Source organism: Schistocerca nitens, chromosome 2 (assembly GCF_023898315.1).
Source record: "Schistocerca nitens isolate TAMUIC-IGC-003100 chromosome 2, iqSchNite1.1, whole genome shotgun sequence".
NCBI classification, from domain to species: domain Eukaryota; kingdom Metazoa; phylum Arthropoda; class Insecta; order Orthoptera; family Acrididae; genus Schistocerca; species Schistocerca nitens.
Window position 1 is genome coordinate 1,161,957,957 of NC_064615.1, and position 12,205 is coordinate 1,161,970,161.

The following is a 12,205-nucleotide window of genomic DNA, read 5'->3' on the forward strand; positions in this document are numbered from 1 at the left end:
TAGTTCCAGGAACACTACAAACTGTCATACAAGACAAAGTTAATGAGTCACTAATATTGACAAAATAACAAAAGCAAAATTTATATAAAATTTTAATGGAGTATGAAGTAGTGTTCTACGATTGTCCCGGTGACATCAGTGGCTACATTTGTAAATTCAAAATCAGAGATAACACTCTATTCTGCTGTAAGCTGTATCCAATACCAGTAAGTTGGAAAGAAGCAGTGAGGGAGGAAATCAACCAAATGATTGATAACAATATAATAGAACGTAGCTTGCAGCGTCATGAATAAACCTTTGGTCAAGTTGAAAAAAGCTACGGGTGTGGTACAATTAGTGTTAGATGCATGGACATTGTGTCTTTCTGTCTCTAAATGCTTATTCAGACTGATTAACATCAAAGAATTGTTATGCAAATTTGAGAAAGCAAAGTGTTTCAGCACAGTGGACCCGACTGCAGGATATTGGAAAATCAGGTTACATCCAGAATCAAAAAAGTACACAGCATTATTTCATGGCTCATATCATTTCAATGTATTGCCATTCAGACTTAATATTTCTGTGTATGTATTTATATGTGTGCTGGATGAAGTATTAGGGAGAGATTTATTGAAGGATTTAATAATGTATGTAGACGATATCCTTTAATATCAACTACTTGGGAAGAACATTGTCTCACCTTATGCAGAACTCTGAAAAGATTTAAAGAGAAAGGTGTTATGGTGAAACTGTCTAAATCATACTTTTCATGCCAAGAGCTTAGGTTTTTAGGTCATACTGTATGGGTGCAGGGAATTGAACCGGACCCTGAATGCATTAAGTCTACACCACAGAAATTTAAGACAGTTGAGAGGATTTATAGATATGGCTGGATACTATCAACAGTACAGAAGAGGTCACAAATGAAATGACCTGAAAATTTTATGTTTATTAAGGAAGGGGTAATGGGATCAAGAAGCAAATGATGCATTTGTAGAGGTCAAAAGTGCGCTTGTTGGATCACCCATATTACATCATCCAGTTATGGGCAAACTGTTCAGAATTTCAACAGACACATCTGATTATGGTACTGCTGCAGATTTTTTCTGAGGATAATGGGATCTATATAGTGTAGAACACCGAACCATAGCTTTTGCTACCCGTAGTCTAAATAAGCATGAATTGAATTACATGGCTGCTGAAAAATAACTATTGCTGATTGTATGGAGTAACCAAAATGTTTCAGACACTAGTATTGCAGTCAGAAATTCATGTTTATACAGATCATCAAGCTCTATCCTTTTGAATGAGCACCTCATTGTTACACAGTAGATTAATGCGATGGATGCTTTCCCTACAAGAATACGATATTAGGATACAATATGTAAAAGGTTCCGAGAATATTGTACTGGATGCTTTGTCTAGATTACCGAGAGGAATGGAAGAGTTGACATGTACAGAAGGACCAGACATTATTTTTGTAATCAATTTTATGTCAGTAGAAAATCTGAAGATCAGGGTACAAGAGATGGCTCGAAGAATAACAGAAAATATTCATCATGATCCCTATTTTACAGAAATGTTTTCTATGTGTATCTGGAATACCTTACCTCCTAATCAAGTGGGAAAATGGAAAATTATGAGTCATAATTTGTTTTGGAGAGACAGTGTAACATCGCAATGTTGGTGTTTATGCATTCCGAAAGTAATGAAAGACACATATATGTGGTATGTTCATACAAGGTGTGGACACTTCAGTATCAAAAATAGAATAAGTTTTATTATTTTAAGAATCCAGGGCATAATGTAGCATCTTTGATTAGAACTTGTGAAATCTGTCAGGAAGTGAAAGAGGATCATACTCATGTGAAATACAAAATGAATCAGATTATGCCTAAGTCGTGACATGATCTCACAGCAGCAGATTGTTTTGGGGCAGTTCCAGAAGGAAAGGGAGGAGTATCATACATTTTGGTCACCATAGAGTGCTGCTCAAAATATGTTAGGCTATATCCCACCACACAAGCAAATACGCAGACAATTTTACACCGTTTACAACAATACCTTCTAGAAGTATGTAAAATAAAATGGTTTCTTACAGATAGTGGCCCCCAATTCGTGAATAATGAATTTAAAGAATTTATAGCATGGTAAGGTATTCGTCAAGTGTTAATATCCAACTATAACACATCCGTGAAATCGTGTGAACGGGTAACAAAGGAAATTGGAAAACTATGCCGCACCTACTGCCATGAAAAACATATTTTATGAGCAATGAAAATTAAAGGCTTTTATCTTATTCTAAATGAATTACCACATTCATCAACTGGGCTACACCTTTAGAAGTAATGGGTGAACCATATACAGGAGAAACTATCATTAGATGTTTTAGTTGGCCTGAACAAAATGAACCAGGAAATAATTTCTAAGAATTTAGTCTAAAAGACACATCAAAGAGTAAGTAAACATAATTAAAAAAGCTTTTGAACCTCAGTACAAGGTTCATGACCTAGTTCTTGTAAATCATCATCTTCAAACCTCTGCTCTGAAGAAAGAGACACACAAGTTTTTCCAAAAATGTGAAGGACCATACCAAATGGTGATCCATACCAAGACATTATTTTTCATGGATCTACAACTAGATCAGAAAAGGGAAAGTCTAATGTAAAGGACGTAAAGTTACATATCTCCCAGGGACATTAATGTTCTGAATTAAAAGTTGAGTGACAACTGTCAGGTCCCGAGTTGTTTTCGGTGTTTCTTCTATAATAGTTTTTATGCATCAAATTCCTTCAATATCTTAAGCTACTCTACGAAACCACACTCAAAGATATGATGAAAAAAGAAAAATCGTACTAAATAGCATTTGTGATTACGTCACCGCCAACAGTTACTGGTGGTGTATTTCCTTATTCCATTCAGTCAGACTACCAACAACCTCTAGTCCCCTGAGAGATTTTATAGGGAGTCAAAGAAACTTCTGCATACGCGTTTCTGGTACTACACTTATGCACCCAGCAAGAGCACATATGAGGTAGGTATTTGCACAGTGCATGCGCACCTACCTGTCCCCAATCTGGACTTGTCCCAACTATGCTCGGTTGCACTATGAGGTGGAAATTTGCACACGTTATCTCTTAACTCCATCATTTGGCACAGTCTTGGGACAAGTCACATTAAGTGTGTCTGGTCAGCTCTTATTTCCCTTTGTTTCAACCAGCACGGTCTCCATGTATAATTAGTTCATATTTTTGCTTGGACCTCTGTTTTGACCAGCACGGTCTCCATGTATAATTAAGTCAAATTTTTCCTTGGAATGATCTTGGTATATAATCTCTTCACCAGTTGCTTTGCAAACCTGTGTGAAGAGGTCTTGGTGAAATCAGTGTCACCAATTTTGTATGTATTATTGATATAAGGTGTCATTAAGATGACTCCAACACTGGTTTTCTTTAAAGATGCCAGGTAATTCTTTCATTGGTCATATATTTCTAGGTAAATAGGGAGGCCGGTCAGTGTGGCCAAGCGGTTCTAGGTGCTACAGTCTGGAACCGCACGACCGCTATGGTTGCACGCTCAAATCCTGCCTCAGGCATGGATCTGTGTGATGTCCTTAGGTTAGTTAGGTTTAAGTAGTTCTAAGTTCTAGGGGACTGATGACCTCAGATGTTAAGTCCCATAGTGCTCAGAGCCATTTTGAGGTAAATAGGGAGAACAGTGTCCTGGCACTTAACTTTAAAAATAATTTCTGATGTCATGAGAATAATTTTCTCATACTGAATGTAATATATTCAGGCCAGAGTTCCAATTGATATTTCTTGACACATATTTTTCTTAGTGAACTGAAGGAAATATTGCGTTAGCAAAACATAAAATATTGGATGAGTAATTAAACAACTGTGATAACGTAGTATTTTGGTTTACTACTTTCTACAGAATATTTTGTACCTTTTATGAAATGTGATGTAGATGGGAGGGTTTTTATCAGTTTTGATAGGGGAGGGTACTGTGGATAACAGCATGATTTATAAGAGCATCTATATCATGACAAACCCAAAATATACACCACACCTTTCAAACAACCCTCACAAACAAGTTTGCCTCATTCTTCATCACTTGCCGTTTCCATAGGGTTGCTAAGATTTCCTCAAGGGTGAAGGGGGAATGTCTGTTCTGTAGGAGATGATTTAATAACAAACCTCCTCCGGCATCTCACTCAAGTAACTATGAGGTAGGGATCCTGGGGAAGGGAGGGTGGGAAGGGTTTCCTGTCTTTGAGGATATCTTCTATCTCTTCTTTGATCTTAGAAACCGTTTCTATTTATTTTCTACCTTACTTCTCATTTTTAGGACCTATCTTTTGTTACCTCTTTCCATATTCACCTACTTCTATTGCAGAAGTCCTTCCTGGTTCCAAGGTTTCCAATAACCTGCATCTTGTCTTCGGATAAGAAAGCCAAAGAATCAGACTACACAAACACACATCCTCGTACACACAAAATTACATTTATACACAAACATTAAAATTACAGACTAGAATAGGGGAAAGATGTGTGTGTGTGCGCGCACACACACACACACACACACACACACACACACACACACACACACACACACACACACAAAGAACAAGCGAGAATACATAAGAAGGAGGTACGAGAAATAAAAGAGCATGCAAGAGGGACAGTATCATGACAGAAGTCACTGTTATGTACGTTTAGGAGTGTCAAAAGGAACACACTCATTTTCCCCAGAGTTCCTCCAAACTACAACAGATAATGAATGAGTAAATACTTAGAAAAGGTAGTGCAAAAAGTGACAACCGAAAATAGATTACTCATGTGTTATGGTCACCTGGAGTTTACGATTGGTGGGGGGGGGGGGGGAGGGGGGGAGAATTATTTTTAATGTGAGAAAGATATATATAAACCTATGTAATAAATGTATACTATTAAAATGTGAATTGTTATTATATGTGATATTAATGTACATAATGATTATGTATAAAATATCACGTGTTCGATCTGAGGAAGGGGATATGTAGTGTTTCGAGAATTGGAGCATAAATTCTAGAACCTCTCAGCCATCTACCATCTCGAACACATGATATTTTAAATATAAGTGTGAGAGAGCCTATCTCTTGCGCATCACCTGTGTGTGTGGAGGTCCAAAGTATATAGTGAGAAGACCGTAGACACAGCAGTCAAATGGCACTGACAAGGACTTGTCGGTTGGGCCAAGGAAGTTGTAATGAAAGAACACAGCAGCCCCAAGGAACAAGTGTGTTAATCTGTGCTGTTTTATAACTTTGACCACAGTAGTGACGAAAAAACAGTCAAGGCGAAAAAAAGATTTTCAGTAACTTTTAACAAAGACATGCTAGAGGCAAGACTTGTCCATGATTTCTGTGGTTGTTGAATCAACTATGTGGTAAATGTATCTTAATTTGTGTCTAATGTGAGATGACACTGGTGACTTACAAGAAGTCTAATGTTAAAGTGAGAACTGATAATTACGTTCTTTATGGAAATTTTTTTTGAAATACACCAACAGTGAACTAAAAGTATTCTTAGAGTACCTACGTCTCACGATCACGAGGAGCGTGGGGGGAGAGAGAGAGAGAGAGAGAGAGAGAGAGAGAGAGAGAGAGAGAGAGCAAGAGAGAGAGAGAGAGAGCAAGAGAGAGAGAGAGAGAGCAAGAGAGAGAGAGAGAGAGCAAGAGAGAGAGAGAGAGAGCAAGAGAGAGAGAGAGAGAGCAAGAGAGAGAGAGAGAGAGCAAGAGAGAGAGAGAGAGAGCAAGAGAGAGAGAGAGAGAGCAAGAGAGAGAGAGAGAGAGCAAGAGAGAGAGAGAGAGAGCAAGAGAGAGAGAGAGAGAGCAAGAGAGAGAGAGAGAGAGAGCAAGAGAGAGAGAGAGAGAGAGCAAGAGAGAGAGAGAGAGAGAGCAAGAGAGAGAGAGAGAGCAAGAGAGAGAGAGAGAGAGCGAGAGAGCGAGAGAGAGCGAGAGAGCGAGAGAGAGCGAGAGAGAGAGAGATCAAGAGACAGAGAGAGATCAAGAGAGAGAGAGATCAAGAGACAGAGAGATCAAGAGACAGAGAGATCAAGAGACAGAGAGATCAAGAGACAGAGAGATCAAGAGACAGAGAGATCAAGAGACAGAGAGATCAAGAGACAGAGAGATCAAGAGACAGAGAGATCAAGAGACAGAGAGATCAAGAGACAGAGAGATCAAGAGACAGAGAGATCAAGAGACAGAGAGATCAAGAGACAGAGAGAGAGAGAGAGAGATCAAGAGACAGAGAGAGAGAGAGAGAGAGAGAGAGAGACAGAGAGAGAGAGAGATCAAGAGACAGAGAGAGAGAGATCAAGAGACAGAGAGAGAGAGAGAGCAAGAGACAGAGAGAGAGAGAGAGAGCAAGAGACAGAGAGAGAGCAAGAGACAGAGACAGAGAGAGAGCAAGAGACAGAGACAGAGAGAGAGCAAGAGACAGAGACAGAGAGAGAGCAAGAGACAGAGACAGAGAGAGAGCAAGAGACAGAGACAGAGAGAGAGCAAGAGACAGAGACAGAGAGAGAGAGAGCAAGAGACAGGACAGAGAGAGAGAGAGCAAGAGACAGGACAGAGAGAGAGAGAGCAAGAGACAGGACAGAGAGAGAGAGAGCAAGAGACAGGACAGAGAGAGAGAGAGCAAGAGACAGGACAGAGAGAGAGAGAGCAAGAGACAGGACAGAGAGAGAGAGAGCAAGAGACAGGACAGAGAGAGAGAGAGCAAGAGACAGGACAGAGAGAGAGAGAGCAAGAGACAGGACAGAGAGAGAGAGAGCAAGAGACAGGACAGAGAGAGAGAGAGCAAGAGACAGGACAGAGAGAGAGAGAGCAAGAGACAGGACAGAGAGAGAGAGAGCAAGAGACAGGACAGAGAGAGAGAGAGCAAGAGACAGGACAGAGAGAGAGAGAGCAAGAGACAGGACAGAGAGAGAGAGAGCAAGAGACAGGACAGAGAGAGAGAGAGCGAGAGACAGGACAGAGAGAGAGAGAGCGAGAGACAGGACAGAGAGAGAGAGAGCGAGAGACAGGACAGAGAGAGAGAGAGCAAGAGACAGGACAGAGAGAGAGAGAGCAAGAGACAGGACAGAGAGAGAGAGAGCAAGAGACAGAGAGAGAGAGAGAGCAAGAGACAGAGAGAGAGAGAGCAAGAGACAGAGAGAGAGAGAGCAAGAGACAGAGAGAGAGAGAGCAAGAGACAGAGAGAGAGAGAGAGCAAGAGACAGAGAGAGAGAGAGAGAGCAAGAGACAGAGAGAGAGAGAGAGAGAGCAAGAGACAGAGAGAGAGAGAGAGCAAGAGACAGAGAGAGAGAGAGAGCAAGAGACAGAGAGAGAGAGAGAGCAAGAGACAGAGAGAGAGAGAGAGCAAGAGACAGAGAGAGAGAGAGAGCAAGAGACAGAGAGAGAGAGAGCAAGAGACAGAGAGAGAGAGAGCAAGAGACAGAGAGAGAGAGAGAGCAAGAGACAGAGAGAGAGAGAGAGAGAGCAAGAGACAGAGAGAGAGAGAGAGCAAGAGACAGAGAGAGAGAGAGAGCAAGAGACAGAGAGAGAGAGAGAGCAAGAGACAGAGAGAGAGAGAGAGAGAGCAAGAGACAGAGAGAGAGAGAGAGAGAGCAAGAGACAGAGAGAGAGAGAGAGAGAGCAAGAGACAGAGAGAGAGAGAGAGAGAGCAAGAGACAGAGAGAGAGAGAGAGAGAGCAAGAGACAGAGAGAGAGAGAGAGAGAGCAAGAGACAGAGAGAGAGAGAGAGAGAGCAAGAGAGAGAGAGAGAGAGAGCAAGAGACAGAGAGAGAGAGAGCAAGAGACAGAGAGAGAGAGAGCAAGAGACAGAGAGAGAGAGAGCAAGAGACAGAGAGAGAGAGAGCAAGAGACAGAGAGAGAGAGAGCAAGAGACAGAGAGAGAGAGAGCAAGAGACAGAGAGAGAGAGAGCAAGAGACAGAGAGAGAGAGAGCAAGAGACAGAGAGAGAGAGAGCAAGAGACAGAGAGAGAGAGAGCAAGAGACAGAGAGAGAGAGAGCAAGAGACAGAGAGAGAGAGAGCAAGAGACAGAGAGAGAGAGAGCAAGAGACAGAGAGAGAGAGAGCAAGAGACAGAGAGAGAGAGAGCAAGAGACAGAGAGAGAGAGAGCAAGAGACAGAGAGAGAGAGAGCAAGAGACAGAGAGAGAGAGAGCAAGAGACAGAGAGAGAGAGAGCAAGAGACAGAGAGAGAGAGAGCAAGAGACAGAGAGAGAGAGAGCAAGAGACAGAGAGAGAGAGAGCAAGAGACAGAGAGAGAGAGAGCAAGAGACAGAGAGAGAGAGAGCAAGAGACAGAGAGAGAGAGAGCAAGAGACAGAGAGAGAGAGAGCAAGAGACAGAGAGAGAGAGAGCAAGAGACAGAGAGAGAGAGAGCAAGAGACAGAGAGAGAGAGAGCAAGAGACAGAGAGAGAGAGAGAGAGCAAGAGACAGAGAGAGAGAGAGCAAGAGACAGAGAGAGAGAGCAAGAGACAGAGAGAGAGAGCAAGAGACAGAGAGAGAGCAAGAGATAGAGAGAGCAAGAGATAGAGAGAGCAAGAGATAGAGAGAGCAAGAGATAGAGAGAGCAAGAGATAGAGAGAGCAAGAGATAGAGAGAGCAAGAGATAGAGAGAGCAAGAGATAGAGAGAGCAAGAGATAGAGAGAGCAAGAGATAGAGAGAGCAAGAGATAGAGAGAGCAAGAGATAGAGAGAGCAAGAGATAGAGAGAGCAAGAGATAGAGAGAGCAAGAGATAGAGAGAGCAAGAGATAGAGAGAGCAAGAGATAGAGAGAGCAAGAGAGAATCATATATATTCCTTTAACTAGCACCATTCTTTGGAGAAGTAGTTTTTGGGGACTGACATAGAGCTGGCTATCCAGAGAAGAAGATCAATATTGCTAGGTGTTCATTTAAGAAATAGCATGCACAGCTGAATTTCAGTGGTGCAAAAATAATATCGAATGTAAATGGTGGAAACTGTGTTTTATGTCAAAATACCAGTGTTAGTTTTCTGAGATTTGTCACTCCATCTAGGCCACCAATTGAGCTAAGATTCTTTGATTGATGTACAGGACTGTCAGAATGTGATGTTGTGATCATAAACAATTTACTTGTCTCCGAAATTTTTTTCAGGACTACTTCATGGCAGGTTAAGACTGTACACCAGACCCAGCAGACTCTTAAACTGGAAACTTTGGACAGCTCACTCCACAGAAGACAAACATGATTCATACTGCCCCTGTGTGTATAGATTCAATATGCCTTGCTAGGCCTATTTGGTAAGGGTCGCACACACTTCAGCAATTTTCTAGAACTGATTACACAAGTGATTTTTAAGCTATCTCCTTTATAGACAGTTCAAGATGGCACCGGGTGAAAGCACCTCATGTAATAATGTCTCAGTTACTGTAAAATGTGATTGTGATGTGTGTAAAAGTCAAGTGAGGTATCCTGTGTACTGAGTGCAAGTCGTGGTACCATGATAAATGTGTAAAAGTGGTTGGTTGGTTTGTGGGATGAAAGGGACCAGATGTGTAAAAGTGAAACTGAAGTATATAAAAGAGGATCATGACTGGACATGTCATCAGTGCTTTATGAGTGCTGCGAAAAACGTAATACGGAACACACTAAATTCAAAAGAAACAACAATAAGGGTTCTTTCAGACAATATCAAGGACTGGAGCAAAATCATCACCTAGCACAAGATGTTGCTGCAAACAGTCTTTCTACACAGAAAATGTGGCATGAGCCAACTAAAGCATGTAAACATACAATAAGTACAGCTCTGGTGATACAGCTATCAAGTAAATAATTGCTTCTAGATGAAGACTGTAAGAAAACAGCAATCACAGATGAACCAAAATCAGTGACAAAACGTCAAATAAAGTGCACAGTCAAGAAAATTTGTACAATCAATAAGAAAAGGGAACTACAAAAAGTGAGTCCTTCAACAGAATCACTGATAAAACGAATGAACACATTTCGCCATTTACAGCCACAGGAATAACTAAACTGACCACACCTTTGACCAAGATAACTAAAAGCAATAATTCACTAAATGATAACTGAGAATGACATGGTCATAATCATGGGTGCAAGCAATGAAGTAAATTTGCCACACACTGTCTAGAAACAACACTACTGAACCTCAAAGTGCCGAATATTGTAGTGACAATCATGCCTCACAGACATTATCTGCAGAGTAACTCAATCTTAATCTTTGAGCTTACACACACACACACACACACACACACACACACACACACACACACACACACACACACACACACACACACACACACAAATTGTAAAATATGCAAGTTTTATCAAAACATAACATTCTTTGATCTCCCCAACTCAAGACATCTCTTCACAAAAATGGTCTACACTATAACAGCACTGAAAAGTCATGCATTGGCAAAATTCTGACGAAACTAATACAGAAAGATGACCATGCTGGAAGAAATACAATTGCTATATAGCCAGCTTTGATCAAGGAAATATGAAAACACCATAACAGCTCCATAAAAAGAAAATCCTGGCTGTGCTAATGCTGTGGCTGTGACTGACTATCACTTGAACAAGAAGAGTCAGTGCCAGAATCACCTTCAGCAGGAACAACAAGAAAATGTGAGGATCCAACAGAAGAAACAGTGTCCATTGCATCAGGTGGAAGGATAACTGTAACACCTCATCACCAAAAGGATTTTTTATACCAAGGCAAGAGAAACAAAGTCTACAAGGTAAGCAGTGCCCAGTGCTTCTCAGTCTCACACCAAAAAATGCAAAGCGTAAGAAACAAAGTGCAACAATTATTGGTGGAACTGCAGTCTATTGACAGCTCACTTGTTTGCATAACAGAACATTGGTGTAACAGTTCAGAATTAACAAATGTAGCACTATATTCCTACAGTCTAGCCTGTCATTACAGCAGAAACACTATAAAATGTGGTGTATCATGGATATACATGGACGAGGGGATTATGTAAATAATTAGAAATGACATTACGGCATTAAGTGAGGATAAACATGTAGAAATATCAGTCTTTGGAATACATGTAGGTTTTAACCCTAAAGCTAACTGTACTATGTAGTTATCATGCTCCTAGTGGTGACATGGACACATTCACTACATAGCTAACCCAAGCATTACATACGGTCTCCCGCCCCTAAGGCAAAATCATCATTTGTGAAGTTCTAAACATTAACATGATGAACCCAGATATGCCGTGCAATAGTTTTCGGAACATTATCTACACCTATGGCATATCGCTATTAATTAATGCTGCCACTAGGATAACCAGACATTCAGCATCAAGTATTGACTATACGCTACAGACAGAGAGAAAGATAGGTGAGACATTGTCATAGATGACCTTGGCATCTCAGACCATTCTAGTCAGTTATTAAAATCAGGCATAGAATTAGATAATAACACTAAAATACACAAGTACAGTAAGGGTTTTTTGTAAGTCAAAAAGAGCTCTATTTGCCTCACTAATTAACAGTGAAACATGGGAGGAAATGTACAGAGAAACTATTACAAATGGGAAGTTTTCAAAGATTCTGTGGTGTCACCGCCAGACACCACACTTGCTAGGTGGTAGCTTTAAATCGGCCGCGGTCCTTTAGTACATGTCGGACCCGCGTGTCGCCACTGTCAGTGATCGCAGACCGAGCGCCACCACACGGCAGGTCTTGAGAGACGGACTAGCACTCGCCCCAGTTGTACGGACGACTTAGCTAGCGATGCATACTGACGAAGCCTCGCTCATTTGCAGAGCAGATAGTTAGAATAGCCTTCAGCTAAGTCCATGGCTGCGACCTAGCAAGGCGCCATCAGCATTAGATTGCATGTATCTACAGAGTCTCACTTGTATCGTCAAGAGCGATGTACAACAGATTCTGTCAATAGGAAACACTTCAAGTCTTAATTTAAATAAAGTTCTAAGAATCACTAAATCATGCAACAGCTGGGTAACCAATGGGATAAGGAAACCCTCTGAAACCCTAATGCACCTTAGCTCATTGAAAAACTACAGTAATAATTCAGCATTTCATAACTGTTATCATACATACAGAAAGATCTACATGAAAGTATTGTTAGTGGCTAAAAGGTACCAAAATTACAAATTTATAGAAAAAGCTAATAACAAAATCAAAGCAGCATGGAAAATCACCAAAC

At 40.9% G+C, this 12,205-nt stretch overlaps 1 protein-coding gene across 1 annotated transcript; it reads left to right on the forward strand.

Moving 5' to 3' along the window:
- Positions 1 to 3,409: 3,409 nt before the first annotated feature.
- Positions 3,410 to 8,568, forward strand: LOC126235620 (trichohyalin-like). Its single transcript, XM_049944332.1, has 3 exons — positions 3,410 to 3,444; positions 6,120 to 7,635; positions 8,425 to 8,568. The coding sequence occupies exons 1-3, from the start codon at positions 3,410 to 3,412 to the stop codon at positions 8,566 to 8,568; spliced, it is 1,695 nt and encodes a 564-aa protein (XP_049800289.1).
- Positions 8,569 to 12,205: the final 3,637 nt, after the last annotated feature.